Source organism: Chaetura pelagica, unplaced genomic scaffold (genome assembly GCF_000747805.2).
Source record: "Chaetura pelagica isolate M959 unplaced genomic scaffold, ChaPel_1.0 scaffold636, whole genome shotgun sequence".
NCBI classification, from domain to species: domain Eukaryota; kingdom Metazoa; phylum Chordata; class Aves; order Apodiformes; family Apodidae; genus Chaetura; species Chaetura pelagica.
In genome coordinates, this window is record NW_009953508.1 from 62470 (window position 1) to 86736 (window position 24267).

At 38.7% G+C, this 24267-nt stretch overlaps 1 protein-coding gene across 1 annotated transcript in view; it reads left to right on the forward strand.

Annotated features, from left to right (window-relative positions):
- Positions 1 to 3829: 3829 nt before the first annotated feature.
- Positions 3830 to 24267, forward strand: part of GLIS3 (GLIS family zinc finger 3) — a 149507-nt gene continuing 129069 nt past the window's right edge. Inside the window, 1 exon segment of the mRNA XM_009999461.1 lies at positions 3830 to 4208. Coding sequence (XP_009997763.1) covers positions 3830 to 4208 — 379 coding nt within the window.

Here is a 24267-nt window from a genome sequence, read left to right on the forward strand (position 1 = left end):
TGTGCTGTGCTTTTTTGCAATACTATTCTGTTGTGAAGTGCCACAGAGTTTGAAGGACCATAGAAGCATTTCTGTGGTTTTGCTGTTTCCTCTTAGTTTTGTTGTATGCACATCCTTTAGAATGTCTTGAAGTGCACAATCCCAAAGGCAGGGGCTATGATTCATGTTTGCTTTCTCTGGATGGTAGCTGTTGTAGGGGTGAGATGTCTCCAGGGGGAGAATAGAAAGGAGGGGCTTCTCCATGCATTGTTTTTGAATCAGTTGGGCATTGATTCAAAGGGGGTTTGGAACTAGATGATCTTTAAGGTCCTTTCTAACTCTAGCCATTCTGTGATTCTATTAATCTTCTCCTTTGGTTTGGGATAGTGCTTGCTACCCTCTGTGTGAAGTGCTCATGTCTGATAACCACTTTTGTGAAAGTGTCTCCTGAGCTGGATTATTACAATTCCTTAAACTGATCTCTGCAGTGGAGTAATTCAGTTTTGTTGAAGTTGAAATGTATCTTGCCTCTTATTTCAGTGGGTGAAGCACTAAGCCAACTCTGATTACTTTTCAAAACTGTACTGGAAAAGTATACTATATGGCATACTGTGCTGCAGGCACAGATTTCTGAATTCTTCTTTTGTTTTGCTTTCTAAAGGATTAGTGCTCAGATTTTCCTGGGTTTCAGCTTGAATTTAAGTTCTGCTATGTGGCTTACTGCAAGTGAGTTTATGAATCATTGTTATGGATTTTAAGTAATTATGTTGTCGTGCTGTTATTGAGATGCAGATTGACTCAGCTTTTAGTAATGTCAGCTTTTAAAAAAAAGATAATTTAGAAGCAGGGAACATAACAGTATTTCCTTTAACATCTGTGGGAGCATGAACTGCAACATCTCACTAATGGACAAACATACTTCATTAAAAGGTGACTAGCGGTTTTATTCCTTTGAAATAACAAAATAATTTGTTAGCACAGCCATTCAGTCTCAGGATAGTATTCTTTTCTGCATTTATTTTATTTTTATGTCTTTTAACTTAATACATTAAGTTTCAATCCACTTCAGGATTTCTAAGCTTATTTATAAATAAGGTGTTGTGTTGGGTGCTGTATTCCTGCAGTTCCTAAGATCACTCTGGTTAGAAACTTATCATGTCTTCACTCTTACAAGTAGCTATGACTGGGAGCTACTTATGGATCTGATGTAAAAGTCAGGTAGACTTTTAGACTATAATTCAAGTGCAATTGACATTTAGTTAGTTATATATGCTTTAATGCACTCTAGGCAATCCGTTGTTTTGATTTGAATTAGTTTGGCCACTCTGACTTTGATATGAGAAGGTCCTGATATCATGATGGAAGTCCTTATATCGTGATTACTTTAATCTAATTAATGAAAAGTCATTCATGAACAAGTAAACAGAATGGAAAATAAAATAATAATTTTTAAAATGGGTAAAAATTATGCTCTTCAAAGTGCTTTAATATTTTAAAGAATGTAAGTAATGGTTTGCATGTTAATGTAATGTTACACATTTGCAAGATAGAATCAGGAAGGAGAATAGATAAAGAAAGGTAGACTTAACTTTCATCAAAAAGGTTGTTTGACTTGCACATTCAGGTTGTTCAGTTAAAAATACAGCTTACTAGCAACAGGTAAGAAATTATGGGCCCAGATAGCTTTCTTCAAGTGTAATAAAACTAGCAATAGCCAGTGATAAAATTGAGATAATGATAGTGTAGAACACCGCTAGTCATTGCAAGATATAATATTACTGTAGAAGAGTAGCAATAGAGACCAACCTAATAAAAACAGAAGTTAGGGCTGGGCAAGCTATGTAGAAATATTCTTCTGTTGATTAAACTAAAGGTGCATTTGTCATGTGTAATCTTTTCTTGAATATATTAGTACTTTTCCAGACAAGATTTACAGGCAAGAATAATTTTTATTTGTAGGCAATTTATACTGACATGGTATGTAGCTTTCCAGCAAGACAACTGCCTTTGTTTGTACGGCCTTTTCTAAGGATCTACTCAGCTATGTTAGGGCAACGTACACTCTGCTTTAAGACAAACTCTAAGAATTTAAGAACATTCAGCTGTCCCTGTCCTTGGTTGAATTGCAGAGTGATTTGTGCTTCAGCTGAACATGAAAATAAATAACATTGCTTTTAATTGGTGTGCTTTACAATCTTTGTTCCCATAATATAAAAATGTAACAATGAAAAACAGTATGTACAATAAATACTTTATGATCTTTTAAATGTGGTTAGGGCATATCTCTCATGAATGTCCATAAGGATTTTGCTCTTGCCTTTGAAGATAATATGCTTAGGCCTTTCACTATGAGTTTCAACTGATGAGTATGCCAATATCTATGTGTATGTACAGACAGTTAGATGGCTTTTACTCTGATCTGGAAGTGTGCTATGAATGCAGTTTTCCAAAATAAAGTGTTGTTTTTTCACAGATGGAGAAAATTGAGACATTGCAGAATTGTAGTAAATGAAGGGTTAAGTTTGAAGATTTTCCATTTAAGTCAATCATGAATATACTGGCTGTAATTTTGTTGGGTTCACTGTTGAAAATCCTGTGTGCTCTAAAGGTTAAAGTTACGGAAAAGTGTTTTGCTGCAGCAAGATCATAATAATTAAAAACTTAATGTATACATGAATGAAAACTATAATTTAAGCCATACTTCAGCTTAATTTCTATTTTCATTTGTTTGCCTGAACAATTTAATTAGGCACTGAGTCTGTGATTGAACAAACGACTTTAACATGTGCTTAGTGTTAATCATATGAACCCAGTGATGAAAGTTGGGCATATGCTGTTCAGCTGAGTTAGGGGTGAAGTTACCCAATCTGTACCATATCGTAGCCCAGTGATTTACACTGTCAAGTGCAGCTTTTGCCTACAAATCCTTTTTATGTCAACAAATGTTTAGATCTAGTTGATTCTGTCTTGGGGTAGGTTGTGGCTGAGATGATCTCTCAAACCCTTTACCAGTCTTGTCTTTGAAAAGTTAAGTAACAGAAGAATGTAAATACAAAAATTACTAGTGTAATTTGAAATATGTCCTTGAAAATTTGTTACTTATAATTGGATTTAAATTATGACATATCTGTAGGCTTACAGTAAGCATCCATTTTTGAAGTGATCACAGTTACCTTTCTCAATACTTCTGTGCTGTGCTTTTTTGCAATACTATTCTGTTGTGAAGTGCCACAGAGTTTGAAGGACCATAGAAGCATTTCTGTGGTTTTGCTGTTTCCTCTTAGTTTTGTTGTATGCACATCCTTTAGAATGTGAACTCTTTCATGTTTTTTCTGTCTCGGCATAGTGCTGGTCTGCTGCGTGTGTGCTTTTCAGCACCATTTTAATTAGATGAGATGGCAGAGAAAGGCACGACAGCTGTGTTCATCCGAATGACAACTCCCTACCAGAGGGTCTTTTCTCTCCAGACTGCCTTCTTGCACTTGATCAACATTCACTTAATTTCATGGCTGGTTTAGCTAATGTGGAGGCAGCTCACCTTACTGCAAATTTCAGCTTTTGAGAGGCAGGTTTTCTCCATGTTCTAAGTTATTTCTTGGCTTCTTTCTTTCTCCCTGACAGACAATGCAGTGCTTGCATTTTGTTTCTTATAACCAGTAATGTCACAAAGTTAACAGTCACATGCAGTCCTCTTTAATGTATAATTTACTACAATATAAATTATTTTTATTTATATATATTTTTTTTAAACAGGCAAAATACACTTTGGATTACTTATAGAGTTTGGATTGATATCCATCATAGCTGTGGGTCTGTAAAAACATACTTCAATTACATTAACTTCTTAAGAATGAATGGGAGGTCATGCAGTATGAGCCACTGGACAACAGGTATTCCTTATGGACCTAGAATGATCAGTGGACAGCAAATCCTACCTATCAGAGTTCATGCAGGAGCACCCTGCCTATCTTCAAATAGCAGCAGCCCAAGCCCAGTTTTTGGAAACTTGTCTGCCAGCCTGCACTTAAAGATGCCCCTTGGAGGAGTGATATCTCCTCAGAGCAAAGCCACTGACAGTACTATTAACTTTCCTGTTAGAAGTATCAGGAAACAAGTGGTTGGTATGTCTTTACTGCAAGTCCCACAGCCCCCAGGACTGCCAGTCCCTCAGACTTTAAAGCCAAAACAGCAAGAATTTGGAAATACATTCTCCCCATGTACAGGTGAAGGTAGATTACTTTTCCTATCGCTACTCATAAAAGCATTTCTTCTCCACTGTCACCTACCCGGATAGTATTGGTTTTAGTAGATGGAATCCAGTCTCTTCTTTGTCAGTTTCTTACTACAAAGGAAGAGCTACTGAAAGAAAATGTTTTACTATTTTCAAAAAAAAGTAATTAAATGTTGTATTATTACTAGGGGCTTTGTGTTACACAGCAGTTGCTCAGAATCCCCGAGTTGTCATAAGATTCTTGACAAATGGTGTAGTTTGACTTCATTTTGCTAACCTAACCTCCTGACTCAACAAATCCAGATGGTCATTTTATGTTCTGTGACACCGGAATTTTGTGAGTGCTATCGGAAGTACTCCTCCTTGGATGCATGAACAAAGCTTTCCACTGGTGACTAACAGTTGCTTACTGATGAAAGCATCAATGTAGTCATGTTTTTTAGACTGCTTAGGCCGGACAAGCTGTAAAACCATTTGAAGCCTGTCTCAAACATAGATTTGCAACCCAATTTTTGGAACTACTCTATATGCTGTAGAAGATGATGTGGAGGCTGATGTTCTGTGAGTAAGTCCTTGTGTATCAGAGATTGACCTATCTATAAGAAAGTACGTGACTGTCTGCTCTTGGGTGTTTGAAGTTGAAAGTTAACTGCATGCCTAAGTGGTCTGCTGAGTCAGACCAGGAGTAATGCATATACATATTCATTGCATGACCTCTGAGAGCACTTGTCTGGTGCTTGCTTTGGTGGTTATGGTGAGAGAGTAATTCACAGCATGTAGCTCTAAGCTTCTGTTACAGCAAAGAGAGGTGGACTCCTCACATGGTAAGCTTAAGAGGAACTTTTCTATTCCTCTCTCACTACACGTAGAACCTCTTCAGAATTACATGCCTAAAAACAGGGAATCCATGATGGGGCCTCTAAAGTAGCCTCTAAAGTAGCCCTGCATAACAGCTAATCCACTTGCAATATGTGTTGGAGAGCAGCATCTCGGGGGGAAGAGAATGTCAGCTAGTTTAATGTCCTTGGTTTAGGGATTTTGATCTGCTGTGCCTGATTGCTCTATTCCTAGTTGCTGTCATTTCCATCTTTCCTTCTTGGTCTGATTAGCTCTCACATATGTAAAACAGTCTGCTATTTTGAGAGATAGGTAGTAGAGAATTCAGCTGAAGGGCTGGCATTAAGAAAGCCTCTGTATCAACAGTGCTGGTTAGACAAGGTACTGTGGACTCCAGATACAATGGACTTCAGATTCTGTGTTTCGATGGATTAGTATTAGTAATTCTTTTTGCTTTAGAATTCTTAGCAGCACAGCCAGAGCAGACATTATGCATGCTGGAAAGGTACCCAATATGGAAAAGCTAAGTCTCATTCACTTGGTCATGTCCAGTTAATTTTCTAGGGCTTTGAACTTTCTTATGTACTATAAAGCCTAGCATGCATGTAAACAAGACTGTAAACTTTATAAAACTTTTCATGTAGCTTATGCTTGTTCAGCTCTTTCACACTTTGTCCTTTTCTAATGATGGGTACATAGAGGAAAATGTAATTTAGTAGGTGGTTATTTTAGCTAAATCTTCATCTCAAGAAGACAACAGTTTACAGTTGTTTCAGTATCAACTATAGAGGTTTGCTTTGGTTGTTCATTTCAAAACTTCGGATGGTAAAAGCAGCAAGATACACAACAAAATGTCTTGTTGGTGTTTTGGAATAGTTTCCCTGCATCTTTCAATAATGGATAAAACAGTTAAAAAGAAAACCCCAAAACTGACCTTCATTGTGGGCTGGAGGAAAGAACAGAATATTTTGGGGCAATCCAATTGTATGCCTTGTGTTTTTACAGTTTCAGGTTTTTTGTTTACAGTGCTGCTGGGTGCACAAAAAGAGAACAGTAATAATGTACAGTCAGTAACCACAATATGCAGAGTCTTTACTTCGCATGACGACTCTCTTTATCTTGTATAATATTGAAAAGCTTTGAAAGGATATGGGTTTTAGAAAGGATGCCATATAAGTCACATTAAGAGAAACTGTTCCACTTTTGTGCATGATGTTAACCTGGAGCACATTGTCCTATGTTACTGTATGGAACAAAAATGCGAGTCTGAACATGCACTGGTTACATCTCTGACTTCAGTTACTTTCCTGCCTGCGTGGTACTGATGGTATAATATGCTTTTTGAATACTATGTTGTGCATATGAAAAAGAAAATAGTGTAATGGTACATTTTTATGAGGACATAAAAATATGCTAGTACAGTGGTTTGGTTTTTTGTTTGTTTTTTTTTGACAGGGGTATACACTTTTGTATTTTCACACAGAAGTCAGGTGCAAAATGCAGGCCTAATAGTACCCGTATTTGGCACTGGAAACCTATAGTCTCTCTTCTTGTTTGGTGTATGTGTATATGACCACTTTTTATGAATAAGCACTTTCACACCTTGCAGGGTTACTTAGGCCTAGAAAGACATAGTTACTGGTAGTATCTGCTGAGGTGAAAGTGAGCTAAAGAGATATCAGGCAAGAATGAGCAGGAAGGGGAGAAAGGGTGCGAACTGTAAAGGAAGGCACAATACCATAACCTGGTCAGTACTGGTCTTTATTTTCTCTTATCAATGCAGATCTTTTGACAGAGCCTTGCAATGAAAAATAATGTCATTTTTTAAATCCAGCTTTCTACTCTGTGTTCAATTGAGTGTAATTTTTTAAAGTATATAAGTTTCAAATAGTTCAAATTATAACTGTGATCTAAATGTAGTAATGTCCAAAAGTTACAGATTCAAGGATTTATGACCAGCATATCTGCACTTTATACTCATTGGAATCATATTTCGTTTTCTGGAAAACCTAGTCGCTGTTCTTATTGCTTGCCTTACTCAGTCCTGTGTAGGCAATGGACTTGTAGGTGTGAGCTGGACTATGTTCAAGCACATCCCAGGTGTTCTCATGTAGTAATAAAAATCCCAAATCTTTTTGAAGACAAGACATACTTTCTGAAAGGACCAATATATTCAACACCTTTACTGTTTTTTCTTACTTAGTGAATGAAAACATGTTTTTTAAGTCCATCAAGAGATATTGAAGACAAACATATTTCTGCTGGTGTAGGTAGTTGCAGAAGACAGCCATGGAAGTAGTTCTGGAGGACACCTTATAGTTTTACCTCAATGTTATTTGTCAGCACCAGTGGGGAGAGAGTCCTGCTGGGGGAGTTGGATCCTTCCTCTGAATCACTATCATACTTAACACCTGTATGGCAGTTCATTCCAAGTTTAAGAGTGAACTTCCTGTCCTGTAAGACAATATATCGTAGTCTTAAAGTGGCTTGGATTTGGCCGATGGAGAATTTCCTCTGTGACCAAAATACCATGCTGAGGTGCTGTTTGTGGAGGTGGTGCAACTGCTGCATCTCCAGGCACCATGCTTCATAACCTGGCGGAGATGTCCGACAGGGACGTGTGCCGGAGAGAGGCAGCCTCTAGGCTGCTTGCTTTGATCTTCCTTGTTCTGACCGTGTGGCTTATTGACACTATTGTGACTTACTGACCTGGTATGTCTGGCAAGACTTTCTGGTAATTTTGAGCAGCTCTCAGTCGTGACAGCCACAGCGATCTCCTCATATCTCCCATTCTCCCTGGCATGAGGTGGCATTGCACGTGTCAGTGTGGATGTGAACTGCACATGGGCAGTTCAAGCCTTGGAAGCCAATCTGACCTTCTGTTCCACCCTGTCTGCTCGCTCCACTAAACCACATGTGGGTGTGCGACTGTGACTCTGTTATAGCTATGAAGAATTGACATGAAAATGCTTGAGATGGGACTTGAAGTAGCAAATCTGGACCTTTGTTAGAAAGAAACGCAGAAACCTCTGCAGGTAGGCATGGACCTCTTTTGTTCTCCTTTCCAGGTCCACTGAAAAGACAGCTGTCGTCTTCCATTTCTGTGGTCTCTGCAGTGTTAAGTTTGTTCCTTGACATGAAAATAATGAAAATTTTCATGCAAATATGACTGTAATTTTTCTCTAGTAAAACAAATAAACTACTGTTCATGTGTAAGGTGGGAGTATTTCCTTTTGGAGATTATTAAGGCTCTTCCTCCTCCTGGAAATTGTTGACAGGCATTAAATCTTGGGGTTCGAATGAGTTGGGGTTGGGGTTGTTGTGTTTGGTTTTTGTTTGTTTTTATATTTGGGGTATGTGGGTGTGTGTTTTGTGTTGTTGATTTTTGTTGTCTTTTTTTTCTTTGGTTGTATTTTTGGTGGTTGTTGTTGGGTTTTTTTGGTGGTGTTTCATTTGTTTGTTTGTTTTGTTGTGTTGTTTTTTTCCCTGGCGGCTCTGGAAGAAGACACAACTCTAATGCTGCTAAGCCATGTGAGAAGTGTGAACTTGGTTAGGGGGCTCATTTGTCTCCAGTTGCCAAGAAAGCCTTGTTTCACTTTTGAACAATCACCACACAGGTCTGTGCAGAGTGTTATATACAGAACTGTTAATCAGTAAGCTTCTTGAGCCACACTTGAAATCTCTTTAACACACTTGTTTTGCTCTCTACTGCTGTTGTTTTTGTGTGTCAGTTGGCGCAGTCTGAAAAAAGATGTTCATCAGTATTCTGTGCAGTTGCTTACGCAGAAAACTTGACTCAGGACTTGTTTTCTTTTTCATTTGTTTTCTATAATCAATACTCAGCAGTTTTAAAGCCTAGTTATTGATGATGTTTAGGTACAGCAAAGTGATTAAGTCATAATGATCCTAGTTTTATCCAGCATAACACATTTTCCAGCTTTGTGTATGCTTCAGTGGCCTTGATATGCTCGAAAAACAACACAGGATCCCTCAAGGCAAGGAAATAGTTACTTGCAGCTCCGGCAGTTGTTGGTGAAATCCATTCTGAAGACAGTAGGGTTGGGTCTTGGTGGATTTTTTTGTCTGGTCTAGGACATTACAAAAGGGCATAACTGAGATCGCTCAACTCCCTGAGTTTAGTTCTGCAATTCAGAACATGCAGATGAGGCCCTCTATAGACAGATTGAAGCAGCTTTTCCTTCACAAGCCGTAGCTCCCCTCATGGGGGTTTTCAATCACCCTGATATCTGATGGAGGAACAACACAGCAAGTCACCAGCAATTCCAGAATTTCCTAGATTGCATTGATTTAAATTTCATTCTCCAAGTGGTGGAGGAGCCAATAAGAAAAGGTGCTATTCTGGCTCTTGTTCTCACCAACAAAGACGGACTGGTGGACGACGTGAAGCTTAAGGGCAGCCTTGGCTGCAGTGATCATGAAATAGTGGAGTTCAGGATCCTTGGAGCAGTAAGGAGGGTATGAAGCAAGCTCACCACCCTGGACATCAGGAGAGCAGACTTTGACCTCTTCAGGTATCTGATTGGCAGGGTACCATGGCATAAAGCTCTGGAGGGGATTGGAGCCCAGGAATCACCCCTGTTTTCAAAAAGGGAAAAAAAGTAGCCCCAGGAAAGTACAGGCCAGTCAATCTCACCTGTGTGCCTGGCAAAATCATGGAGCAGATTCTCCTGAAGGCTCTGCTCAGGCAAAGGGAAAATAAGGAGGTGATCAGTGAAAGCAAACATGGCTTCACCAAAGGCAAATGATGCCTGACGAATTTGGTGGCCTTTTATGATGGGGTCAGAGTGGACAAGGGGAGAGATACTGATGTCATCTACCTGGACTTGTACGAAGCATTTGACACTGTCCCACGCGACATCCTGGTCTCTGAATTTGAGAGATATGGATTCAGTGGATGGTCCACTCGGTGGATAAGGAATTGGCTGGACAGTTGCACTTATAGAGTTGTGGTTGATGTCTTGATGTCCAAGTGGAGATCAGTGAGGAGTTGTGCTCCTCAGGGGTTCGTGCTGGGACTGGCGCTGTTTAACATCTTTGTCAGCAACATGGACAGTGAGATCAAGTCCACCCTCCCACGTTCGCCAGTGACACCGCGCTGGAGGGAAGGGATGTCATCCAGAAGGGACCTGGCCAGGCTTGAGAGGTGGCCCCATCCCAACCACATGAAGTTCAACAAGACCAGGGGCAAGGTCCTGCACATGATTCAGGGCAATCCCAAGCACAGTTACAGGCTGGGTGGAGAATGGATTCAGAGCAGCCCTGAGGAGAAGGACTTGGAGGTGCTGGTTGATGAGAAGCTCAACATGAGCCAGTCACGTGCACTTGCAGCCCAGGAAGCCAGCCACGTCCTGGGCTGCATCAAAAGAAGGTTGGCCAGTAGGTCAAGGGGGTGATTCTCCCCCTGTACTCCACTCTTGTGAGACGCCACCTGGAGTACTGTGTCCAGCTCTGGAGTCTGCAACACAAGAAAGACATAATGTGTTGGATTGAGTCCAGGGGAGGGCCATGAATATGATCAGAGGGCTGGAACACTTCTCCTGTGAAGACAAGCTGAGAGAGTTGGGCTTATTCAGCTCCAGGGAGACCTTATAGAGGCTTTCCAGTGCCTGAAGGGGGCCTACAGGAAAGCTGGGGAGGGACTTTTTGTAAGGGTATGTAGCAATAGAACAAAGGGTAATGACTTTGAACTGGAACCAGGCAGATTTAGGTTAGATATTAGGAAAAAATTCTTCAGTGTGAGGGTGGTGAGACACTGGAACAGGTTACCCAGGGTAGTTGTGAATGCCCCAACCCTGGATGTGTTCAGAGCCAGGTTGGACAGGACTTTGAACAACCTGATCTAGTGGGACTGTCCCTGCCTGTGCAGGGGTGTTGGAACTAGATGATCTGTAAGTTCCCTTCCAACTCAAACCATTCTGTGATTCTATGATAATTAGTTTAAGGGGCTGGATGACCAGACGTTTACTTCTTTTTTATGTAAAAGGTATTGCACAGATTCCTTGTTGTAAGACATTCCTTTGCAGTGTTTATTGCAGGTGATTCAGATTGTATTTGTTTGTTTGTGGTTTTGTTTTTGTTTCCTTACCTGTCATGTCTCAGGCATGGTTCAACTCCTGAACATAAATGATGTTCAGGCAACTCTTGAACACAAATGATGAGACGCAGTGATTTATGTTGACTTATATTGATTTTTATTGACTTTGACTCTGTATTTGCAGAGTCTTTGTCTCAAGCATCCAGAATTTTGTTTAAGAACAGAATGTTTAAGAAAATAAAAATAGCTGGTGATACCAAAAAGCGTGTTGGACTACATTTTATAAAGGCCCTAGGCAACTTACAAAAATTCCCTCAAGAGTGTTAGGCTTAATGCCAAAAAGGATCTACTTTACACAGGAACTGTAAAATCCCTCAAGAGTATTAGGCATATTGCCAACACTTACCATTCTGTGTGAAGAGTATAATGTGACTTCTTTCATACCCAGCCTTACACCTCTATCCTCTGCTTTGTGAGTCTGGACAGTGAACTTAAAAATAAAGATAGCTACCCAAATTACGAGATAGCGTAGGGGTAGATTTAAGTAAAGCTCACATTTTATCATTTTCTTAGACCAAAGATTATTCTTTCAGACTGGAGCAAACCAGTTGAAGGTGATAGGGTATATTTATCAGTAGCTATATGACACCTTGTTTCACTATGACAACAACCTGCTGTTGTCAATAGCATCCAAAGAGTATCTGCAGCTAAAAGGCTTGAAAGGAAGCACGGGCAGGCCAGATGAGGAGGAAACATCAAGCTCATGACTCCATGGGCAGCGTCTAATGGAGATCTCATTGTGCCTTTGAATGTCTTCCCCAGCAAAATTCCCAAAGTGTAAAGTTGAGGCAAGTGTACCTTCCTGAGAGAGATATTCTTCCAGGAATATACTTTCCTTTTGATCTCATATAACACTGATTAAAGGATGCTTATACATCTGCACTTATGTAATCATAGAATTGGCCAATGAATTTTGTATCCTTCAAGTTTGTAGAGAGGAAAATCTGATGCCGCAAGTCAAGCCATCAAAAACAAGCGAATCAAACTAGGCCAAACTACTGTATTTTCACTTTGTTGTGGGAATCCTCAGCTTAGTGAATGATTTTTCAGGTTTATTTTATCACCAGGAGGTGGCACTAACAAAATCTGTTCTTATACAGAGGGATGCATGTCTCAGCCACATTTTCATAGCAGAAATTTGGAATACAAATCTTGTCGAAAGATGAAATTTCTAGAAGTTTTGTGCCTGAAAATTCTTGAAAACTGCATTGAGGTTACTTCTCCATCTGAGTAGTGAGTATTTTGATGTCAGTATGGGTAGGTCACTTAAATTTGCTGTGCCTCTATACTTCTCATTGGAAAATTTTGGACAAGTTATTTTTTATATACATTGATTATACAGTGCTTTGAGAGTACCACCCTAAGTGTAATTTATTGATGTAAAGCACAAAATTAATTTCAGGACTGTGTGTGCACCTACACAGAGAGAACAAGTTTGTGTCTTTATGTGAGGACAAGGGGCCAAAAAGCAACCTGGTGTACAGTTAAGCATAGATGTATGCAAGTACTGAATTTTGCAGATGAATTTGGCTTTTTTGTGTATTACCATTGTATTCTTCTGGAAATATATTGCCCTTCCTAGCTCTACTGTAGTATGACCTTCACCATGGTAATGTGCTCCTTCATTTGTTCCTCACTGCAGCATACCTGTTTGATAATGATGAAAAGGGAGCATACCAACTGTGTGCTTTGCTTTGGCTGCTCTCTTCTATCTCTCATCCATGGAAAAAAATTAGAAGAGAAGCTGTTCTTCTGACATATATTCTGTACATAAAGTGCAAAAAAAAAATGGTCTTTCATTTACTTTCAGGGTTCTTACACAGTTGTGAATACCTGGCGTAGTCCTGCAAGGAGAAGGGAGTTGGACTTAATGATCCTTATGGATCCCTTTCTACTTGAGATATGTTTTGATTCTATGCTTCTCTAAAGCCTCTGTGAATAAAAGCAGGAATTGTCTGCAACAATGGGATTTTTTTGCTCTTCTGTTTTACTTATGGCTGGTTGTTCTGAAGCTGAATTCGATAGAGCTGTCTCAGAGTTCCTTTCCAGGGTAAATTTGATCTCAGGCCAGTGAGGTGTTTGAAGGCATTGCATGTTTCTTTATACTTGTCCTTCACTGATAATTTTAAGAGGTAGGTCAGCTTTTCAGCAGACTTGAAACAACAGCTCAGCATGTTCTGGCTCTAGAAAATGGGACATAGGGCAGGGAATGCAGAGATGCAGATGTAAAAGCATGGCTCAGCTGATGTTGTCCAAACTCATATTTGCATCAGCATGGCAGTATTTTACTTTGGTCTGCTGTAGTTTTAGACTCATATGTGGGGAAGAAGAAGAAGCTTTTCCCTCATCGTACCATTTTAATTCTGTGTCCCCCTATTCTCACTCTTCCCATTTGTCCCTCTTCTCTGTTTGGATTCATGGTAAAGAGTCTATTTATTTTGTGTTTGACAGACACAGCTGCTACCTCTGGGCAATGCAAGTCACAAGGACAGTGATGACAATATAACATAGTGATCTTGCAAACCTAATAAACACCTTCTGTTCATTGTCTTAGAAATAAAAACCCAGATTATTCTTAAAGGGGGGAAATTTTTGAGGCTGGTTGACCACCTAGAGAAGTTTGTTGAATACATTTAGCCATTGTATTATGGAACTAAGTCAAATATTGCCATTTTATACTGATGTGTTTGAAATTCTGCAGGTGGCAAGCACGCCCTTCAGCTATTTTATGGTGGTACTAGAGAGATTTAACAGGTAGAACTAGTAGTGTTTTGGTGTCATAGGGGTACATTTGTGGTTGAAGCTCAAAAACTGTTGAATTGTTTCTAGAGGTTCCAAGTCTCCTCCATAGTCCCCCTGGAATGGGAAGGGTTTATAAGGAGCAGGTTTCACATCATGAGGGGCAGGAGGGCCTGGGAAAATGAGATTTTTCTTCCCTGAGCCCTTTCCTTCAGTCTCATGATACAGGATTCAGTTGATACATATGCCCTTGTGAAGGGACACACCTTTGTAGGAAGATTATCAGAAGTGAGAAATTTCTTTCTGGAGCAGTTACCCTGTTCTGTGGTGAAAGTTGTTCCATTCAACTCCTGTCATTGATTTTACTGTCTGCTCAGGCAAAAGCAGTATTTGGACAGTTAGAACATCACCAAATGTAACTGAGTATCTTAGACTTTTTTTTTTTTTTTTTTCCTTCTTCTTCCTGCTGTGGATGCATATAATTTGGATTTCAAAGGATGAATGAATGAAGGAGAGCACTGCAGAATGTTCTTCTGACAGAATATTTTAAATTGCATAAATTGGCAGTTGTTACAGTTGATCATCCTATTTGTTCCATAACAAGGCTGTACATTTATACACATGACATTTCTAGAGGCTGACCTTCAGGAGAAATTCAGTTAGCTAACTAAACTGTTAGTGAGATGCTTCTGAAAGCAATGAGAAATGTTTTCATCTTTGATCACCCTTACAACTGGGTTCACTCATCTATTCCTGTGTTTTTGGGCTTACTGTCTTCCTGTATCTGTTGCAGTGAAATTTTTTGAAGTTGGGAGGTAGACTTTGGATGAAAACTATTCTTGTGCCAACCTACAGCTTCTTGCTTGCAAACTACATTCAGATGTTGTGTATACCACTATATGATTGATTAAAATGTCATACATGGGTCTAACTTCAGCATGGCACGTATATTTTTACATGCAGGTGTTGTTTCACAATACAAACACATAGTTTGTACACTTGAGTATTTGTTCTTTTTTTTGGAAGCATATGTCTAAAGTTCTGTAAAATTTCACCTTGAAATTGGTCATCTTGGGCCTCTGTATGGGCAACTGAAGGTAGAAGAGGGTTGTGGGTGTGGGAAGTGTACCGTCACTCAGTTACTGTAGCTCTGGCTCTCTTGACAGTAGCGAATGTTTATAATGAAACAGCATACATGCATAATACTGATACTGATTTAAGGGACTCAGTGCATCTGTCTGGTATAGATCTGCCAACTTCTATCTTCCGGTATAAGAGGTTTCAAAGGAAATGAGAAGAGAGTCTGTCTATGGTGGATTATTATGCCTTAGTGAGCAGAGATCACCATCTCTTCAGGTTTGTCAATTTAACCATGAGTCTGACATCCTGTCTGAGGACAGCACTGACCTGAGAGATCAGCAGAAGAGACTTGCCTTCCCCAGCTTTAGTTATTGTGACAAAGCAGTTGCTGCTTAACATTTTGCTTGTAAAAGTTCTGGTGAGAAATTTGACATGACATGTTGCCCTGTAGGTGGTTCACATGGCAGGTGCATGATGTCCAAGGGGACATCCCCAAGGCATGAGTCTCACGTTGATGTTTGTAGTAGGTGAACTTCATTCAGTAAGAAGAACTGGTGTCCTGGCTGACCCATAACAGCTCTGTGCAATGGTGAGGAAACCTGTTTTCCTCGCTACACTTTCCCCTTGCAAGTGCATCCCAAAGCCTCATGAATTAAGTTCCCTGAAATGACACCAAATCTTGCTCCAGCCAAATTCCTGATGAAATAATTGGTGCACTCAGAAAGTCTTATTTGGGCTTTAATAAGGGATTGCTTTAGTAAGGGATTACTTTGCATGTTGGTGTAACTCTTTTCTGCACAGTCAGAAATATATTGCAGAAATTCTGTTTCTTTGATCAATATGTTAAAATGTTATTTTTATTCAGGACATATTGACTGGATTGCAGATGGAGATAGTGAGATAAAAAGGTTCTCTGTCTGCCTTTCAGTATCCTCAAATCTTGGGATTTTAATGAAAATTGTTTCTCTTTGTTTCACCTGAATGGATCTTACTGTTACTTGAATGAGGAGTCTGAGGCTAAATGGTGCTTTTAACTAGTGTTATATTCTGCCTTTTACATAAGAAGTTTAGCTTTACTTTACATTTTAGGAATACACTTTATCTCAGTCAGTCTGTTTCTGAGACTTGAATGAGATGTGGCCACTGAAGAGGCTTTGGTATTACCAGGAATTTTACCATAAGTCGTTTGGAAACATCCTAAATAAGTGGTTTGAACACAGGAGTTAAAAAACAAAAACAACCCAAACCCCTCTACATACAGTTTAATAATTTTTACTTAGGTAAAGTTAAAACAGGTATTCTTACTAAAAAGACATTTCACAAAACCCAGAATAAATTTTAATATTTACCTGAGTTGATAATCCATGCTTTATTCAAATACCAGTATAGTATGACAGGCAGTCATCATCATTGTTGACATTATGAACAGGAAGTTTACTTTGGCAGCTAAATATAATTTTTTATTGTGTTATTTCAGAGTTAGATAGTTGAGTTCAGCAGCAGCATATTTGATCGATATTGAATGTATATTTATTACATGCTGTTTGAACATCTGTTAATAAATCTGCAAGCTGGCTTTGGAGTTCCAGCTAGCCAAACTGTAATTGGTCTGTCATCAGCATTCATTCATTCATTCATTCATTCATTCATTCATTCATTCATTCAGTCCTGTTATTACTGTTAACTTGTATGGGGATGGGAAACATTTGTTTCATAAAATGGCCTTGTGTAGGTAGTAATCAAATTGCTAACTCTGCCTGGAATCCATTATAAGACCAACACCATTCACTTTTCACATGTTTTCCCGTGGTTGTTTTGAATTCCTTTCTCACAAAAGAAAAATCATTTTCTTGCTAAATATGCAAGCTGCTGAAGGCTTTGGAAATTTCCTTGTCCTCATAACAAGTGCTATGCAGAAATTAGGTAGGGCTGGTATCTCACTGAGATGTTTAACTAGCTGGGTGTTTGAAAGGTGGAACAGCTTTGGATCTGCTCCAGGAAAGACTTGAAGAACAAATGACACAGACCACGTGTCTAGTTAGCTACTGCAAAGCTTTTCACAAGTGCCTGTTCCACATAGTCCTCTGACTGGTGGTTACCAAAGGCCACTGGTCTTCACTGGTTGGGATGGGGGTTAACTCCTGGTGTCCCCAGCATCACAATTCTATCTCCTTTCCCTCTATTCTGTCAGCAAACTTCCCTAGATACCAGCATGCTTGTAAAGGGTGTGCCTTGGAGCTTCATCCTGTACCTCAGGTAACACTGTCTTCTCTTGCATATCTCCTCAGCACTCCTCTTACCTTCCTGAAGCTCAGACCCTACCAGTTATGTCGAACAGCACTGATGGAAAAGAAAGAATTGCTCCTGTAAAGAGCACATAAAGTGACTTGCATTCTTGTGAGGTGGAGAAACTGAAGCTTGGGGCTTGCAAGAATTCTCTATTTCACTTGTGGGGGGAAAACCCCAAATCCCCAACTCTATTGATGTGCCTAACATGGAAAATAAGTCTAAATAGATCTTGATTTTAAATTTTGCCTTTGACAGACGTAATTTTTATCTGATATGGAAAAACATTGTAGTGACAAATGCTAAATCCCTTTCGCCTACTAAATACTATACTGTGTAAAGTTAAGGACTAATAGGAGTAAAGGATCATAGTCTCAACCACAGAAGATGAAAATGTCAATATATATAGGGCAACCAGGATTGAAATTTAGAAGTCTTATTCAAATACAAGTGTAGTTCTTTTATGAACACTGTTCTTCATTCAAATTCAGCAAATGCTTGTGCACATGCACTGATCATAAGTACACATTCAGATTGGCTTCAGTTCTTGTGGGTTTGTAAATATATTTTGATACATCTGGGTCTTCATAGTGCTGTCAGAGAGAGTCCTAAAACTAAGAGCTGGGACACTCTTTTTATGTGTCTGTGTCCCCCATTGGTCATGAAAGCAGGAATTTGCACATTCTTATTAATAGAAAGTATTCCCTGATTCCAACATGAGTTTCTTACTTAATCTGGAGATTATTTTATTTAACCTTTTCTGTTGAGAGAGGTGGTAGGGTCTGTGCAGCTGGAAAGACTTTTTTTTTAGATGATACCAGTTTCTTTCTGTCAAATGGTAAAGTTGAAACACAGAATGAAGGGTTGCTGCAGCACTTTATTTTGTAGCCCTTGTAGACAATTAATGGAAATTTTATTAGAAAATGCTAGACTTTTCTAGAACCTAATGGAAAACTGTCTATAATGGATAGTTCTGCAGAAGCCTTGAAAGTGAAGGAAAAAACTTTGTTAGATTCTAGACTTTTAGGCTGGTTTATTTATTTTATTCTAATAATATTCCATAATACGTTATTCTTCATAGGAGAGATTCTGTTAACATTAATATAGTAAAAATAGTGTTGAAAGAAAGTTAATTGCGTTTGGATTGCTACTTGCCAAAGATAAGTAATTTACTAAGGAACAACAGTAGCTTTAAAAGACAGTAGAAAAAAAATTCTTTTTTTTTTTCCTTTTTGTGTCTAAATGTCTTCTCTCTCAACTTTTCAAAAGCCCTGGATTATTTTACAACAGGAAAAACAAACTGTTAAAGAAATAATAAGGAAGAGAAGACTTGCAAAGCAACTGATTTTGCAACTGAAAGCATTCTTAAAATACTGTTTTGAATTATTGAAAGAAAAAGCTCAGCAACAGTATTTTGAGTTGTTTTTATCTAATGCTTGGTTGCAAAGGATGCACTCTGAAATTTAGATTACTTCATAAAACAAGTGAATTGCTGCTTTTACTGCAGTGTGATAAGATTTAGGGTTTGATTCTTAGCAACTGTTTTCATCCATTGTTCTGGAAAATATTGTAATTGTTTGCAGTATTTCTGCTCGTTACCTGTTTGCATAGTTAGATGTGCACACATTCTAAATTTATATTCTTCTGACTAATGCAACACGAATTCAAAATGCAAGATGCAAACTTATTTATTGCTATGTACAAGTGAATAAAATAGTTCAGCTGTTTAGTTTGTGATCAGAAAAATAGTGTCCACTGATTATTGCTGTGTGTTTGTGAAAAAATACATCATTTACTTTTTTGTGTTGTGGTAGGACATTATGCTTGATTATCCCCCTCCCATTGGAGAAAAACAAACAAACAATAAAACCCACAGATGAAATGGCATATCTCTATTGTATTCATGTCTGTTAGTTTTGTGGAAAAATGCTGTTTCTTCCCCTGGTCTCCACTTCAGCTGCTTTCTCACTAGCAATGCCTCTTCAAGGTACTCTGAGACATTCCTAATATTGTATCTGCCAAAAATCTGCTGCTGTTACTGTACAAAAAATGTACAGCTGCAAATTACAGAAGTGTCTTCAAGTCTGCACAGTGCCTGTGGACATACCTCTCAATTACCTGTTATACTCTGCCTTCGGTATATCTCTTTTTGTCTGAAATTTACCTGCTCTATGAGTGTTAATAAACATTTCCCAGATGCTGCTGCGTCCTAATCAGAATTTCATAATGTGATTCTTTGTATGTGGAGGGTGAACTCTTGTCAAGGGTGAGTAGTAGCACCTCTAAACTAGTGCCCATGGCAGGCATGGTAACTCAGTAAAGGTGCAGGTTAGTACTTGTTTCCCCAAACTGGTACTAGATGGCAGAAGCTTCTTTGGGCAAGTGTTCCTTTAACAGATGCAGTGAAATCAAATGAGGTAGAGGACAGTGATAAGTGTAACTCTGGGGTTTCTTCTCTCAGTGATGGTGTTACTGCTTCCAGTCTATCTTCTTCATCCTCATTGTGTCCAGGTTGTTCCTCCATTATTTCTAGCTTTTCTTTTTGGACTTTTCAAAGCATTGTTCTAATCCCCCTTCAGCCTCCTGTTTCTTCATAGAGTGATGAAGAGCTACTGCGACAGCCCTAACAATTAGCAGCAATACTCTGGTATTAAAATCCACAGTTTACATACAGCTACAGAAGGACATTGATACAGAGCAGGTATAACTACAGTGTGAATCATATGCTCTGTGAATAATGGAAGTCTTTTTCTTGCACCGGAAGGTAATGGATTTCTTTCATACAGATTTTTTTTATCACTTTGCCTTTTACTTCTGGTAAGACCGATACTGATTGAAATTTGTTTGGGTGTAGGAGCTGAAAGTGTGTGAAGGGATAACTGTGGGAGGAAGAGGGAGAACAAGGTGTACGTGCCCTGTGTTTACTTAACCACAATATAATTCTGCCAGCTGGACAAGGGGAATATGCTGCTAATTGCCCTGCTGCAAGCCAAGGAGAACACTAAGAACCAAATCTGTGTAAATGACATTCAGGTTACTTGAGAAGTTTTACAAAGCTTTACTTCCTGGGGGAGAGACCTGAGAAGCATTGTGCCTCAAAGTTCACAGGTTTCACCAGGAAGATGCATTTCTGCTTTACTTTCTTTTCTATACTTCACTTTCTTTAATTCACACTTGTCTAGGTCAAACACTGTAAGGTCAGTCTTACTGGACTGTTGTCCTCTTGTTGGGCACTGAGAAGATCATAGCTGTGTTAGTCAAGTATATTGCTTGTTGCATCTTATTTTTGCTTCTCTGAAATACAAATTGTGATTTTTTTAATTTTTTTTTTTTTGTTGCCTCATGCATGAAAGAGGAAGCAGACCACTGAAAACAAAATTTCCAGACCCAGCTTACTACACTCTGATCCTCCATAGTCTTCTGAAAAAAAGGGATGACAATTTCTGTATGGAAGCCAAGAGTAAAGGAAAGACAGTGAAACAGGCCAGAATCTCTGCATTAAGAAAAAGAAAAAAAAGAACATAAAAAAAGAAAATAAAAGAACCCTGCACATTTGGTTTCAATTGGTTTATTCCTTTTAAACAGCATAAAGAACAACATAACCTGCATTAAAAAAAGGATAAGTGTTAACCACATATTATAGAAATCTTACTCTTACAGTATACAGTGTGTAAAAATGCTTAGAAAGCAATAAAATTGTTCTTGTTTCTTGTGTTTTCATAAAAGCCTGTCAGGAAAATGAAGTCTCAAAACACTGAGTACATGATGATGAGCTTGAATTTGCTATAGCTGATTCCATTTCATTGATGGGCTTTTTTAAACCTTCAGCAGTGGTGTCACTTTGATGGATCCAGAGGTTGGAGTGTAGTGGAAATGAATTTAAAATCTTACTTTTTAAGTAGGGTCCTTTTTAAGAATCTAATTTTAAATTAACAGAAGTAGAGGTGGGGACTAAGTGCAATAGGGGTGTGTGAAAATTTCAAACTCAAGTGCTGCTGAGAGTTGCTGTAGGAAGGGAGTTGGACTGAGCAAGTTCCATGATGTGGACAACACATACCTCCAGTGGTCACATTTGGTTGTTTTCTTGCACTGCCAAGTGCAGCTGAGACATCCTGATCTTGGTTTTCTTACATTGCCAGCTGATGAACATGAGCAACGCTTGAAAAAAAATCAAACTGTAATCATTAAAGCACTGTGCAAACATTATCTAATTAGTTAATTCTGTATACAAACAAAATGGTCTGTCTAGCTGTTGTGGGCACCATGCAAAACTGTGTAAAGGTACTGCACAGGCTTTTCAGTTTTTAAGTATGTAATGAGTTGATTGTAAGCTATCTTGGAAAGAAGGTTTTGTGAATACAAGCTTTTGAGTTTTTAGGTAAATTAGGAAAAAAGAAGATTTGCAGCTGCAGCAGTTTTTTTTAGCAGGCTTCAGATTTTTTCCTAGTGTCTGCAGAAGGTTTGATGTATATGCTTTCTCAGTCTAGACAGTATTCTGAAGAGCAGGTTGATATTTGCCTGCAAGAAAAAGGAAGAAAAGGAAAAAACTCTGTTTCATTTAACTGGAGTTAAGGAGCTTGATTTGTTCATCAGTGGCTTGTCCACAGTGGGCACCTGCAGATGTGCATTATGCTACAGGGCCCTGGTGATTCTAGAACCCCTCTGTTGACACAAGTGGCTCACCCAAGAACCCTCTCATGTTAGTCCTGTGTTCTGCCTCCTGATGGCAGGTTGGGGATAAGCGTGAGTAAACTGGCAAATACCAAGTAGTAATTTGAAATGTGTGGGACAGCGTGCCAGGTAAGAGAGCAAGAAGGTTCTTCTCAGTACCCTTGCCCATCCCTCTTAGATTGGCTGCAAAAAGAAAATGTACATTTACAGACATCTCTGTGGCTGAAAAACGTTGATACATGTCAAGTCCTTAATAGCATTTGAGCATGCAACCCCTTCTATCCCTCCCTCTGTGTGTAATGAGTAACGCTGCAGAATCATCAAGAAAAGAACGTGTGTGTGAAACTGTGTATGTATTTTTGGGAAAAAGATACATTTCTGACCTAGTGTTTTACTGAGACAACAATATGTTGAATGTGTTCTTTAACTTTTTTTTCCAAGTCATTTTTGCAAAAACTGATTTTTATTGGGAGGTGCTGATTTATAGATGGAATTGGGAGGGCTGGAGAATATGAGAAGAATATATTCCCATATGTTACTAATAAAAATGATTTCTTAAGCGCTACAGCCGTTAGCTTAATTTTTACAGTCATGCATCAAACATTAGGACATGTATTCTGTGCAAACAAACAGACAAACAAAATCACTGTTACTCTTTCATTCTGCAGTTCGTATATTCTGGTTCAGGAAAGATTCTGAATTCCTCAGTCTCTGGGGAGACTCAAGAAACTTTTTTAGTATGTTAAACCAGAAAGAACCAATCCGCATTGATTAGATTAAAAAAAAAAAAAAAGGAAAAAAAAAAGTATTCTGCACAACAAGAACAAATAGTCATGAGCAGATTCTTTCCACATGATTGCTCTTGTCATGAATTCCTTCACTGTATACTAACATATAAGTTCATTAATGGTCAAACTGAATGATTTGAATAGTTCTTTACCCACTGATCACTAAAATGAGTTTGTTTAATTAGATGCTGGAAACCTTTGCAAGGGTTTTGTTAAAACCAGACTTGAACATAATGATAATAATCTCCTTTTTTCTGCTTTACAAGTACCTAGCTTGTTATAGCTAGACTAAGATTTCTTTCTTTAAAAAAAATAAATGGAGGAAGAAATAGTTTTGTGAGAACTGCAAATAAGAAGGAGCTAAGTGACAGTCCTAACAAACATGCTCCTGAGAAACTGCCTTTCATTGTTTCTTTAAAATAGAAAACTTGGCTGGGTTATTGAGATTCATGTTATTTAGTTGTTTATGTTAGTAAAGTGTATATGTTCACTCTGATCACAGAGATGTTCTTGTCCCATAAATACTTAAGAATTTACACACCTTTACTGATAAGAGATACCCTGTTCCAGAGAATTTGCTTCACTCCATGTGGTCAAGCTGTTGGGTTGTTCATCTGTTTGTCTGATCACATTGTATCTTTTCAGACTACTGTAACAAAGATTGCATAGTTCAATGCAGTGAAGCACTACACTTCAGCCACTGTTAACTTTAGAAATATTTGGGTATTTTTCCTGCCCCTCAGCTGCAGCCTTCTGAAAAACATGGTGGCAAGCTACTTAAAAATTCTGTGATGATCATAACAGGATTCGAAGAGTAGAAAACATGGAGAAGACAAAAATGTAGTCATGAGGACTTCAGACTTTATAGGTGCCAGTTTATGAATTATTAGTTTAACTCACAAAGTTCTTAGGTTGCTGTACTTCTGCCCTTGTGTATGTATCATTAGGGGGTGAAATATGCTTAATCTGTGACAATGTGCAATATGGTTTAGTTTCCTGTACATTCTTGGTAGTACCCAGGTACAATACCTAAAGAGAAACGAAGACATCAATGCTTATTATGTCAGGCTGTGATTGTGTTGCACTTCATCTTATGGAATGAAATTGAAACAACAACCCAAGAAGTTGTTTTCAAAGATAATTTGGTGAAAACCTTACTGTCATTACCATAAGGCAAAAATAAGAGCTGAAGCTGACTAGTACCTGTTTTAGACCTGATATCAAAGGGACCATTGAGTAGGTAACCAAATAGGCTTAGGAGCAAAATTCACAATTTAACGTGTGTGCGTAGGGTTTAAGATTTATTTATTTGGCATTGCAGAAAAGGCAGCTGATTTCCAGATTTCAGCACCTAACTTTTAACAAGAAGAGCTGTAAAAGAGCCTATAACCTTGTCTTAGCTGATGAATTTGGAGTGTCTCCAACAGTTTTTACGCCCCTTGAAGCTCTCTGAGGGTACATGCTTTAGGCCTTGTCACCTAGGAAACTAAGTAGGAGTTGGTTTGCATGTTAGACAGAAGGAAGAGGACAGTCTCAGTTGT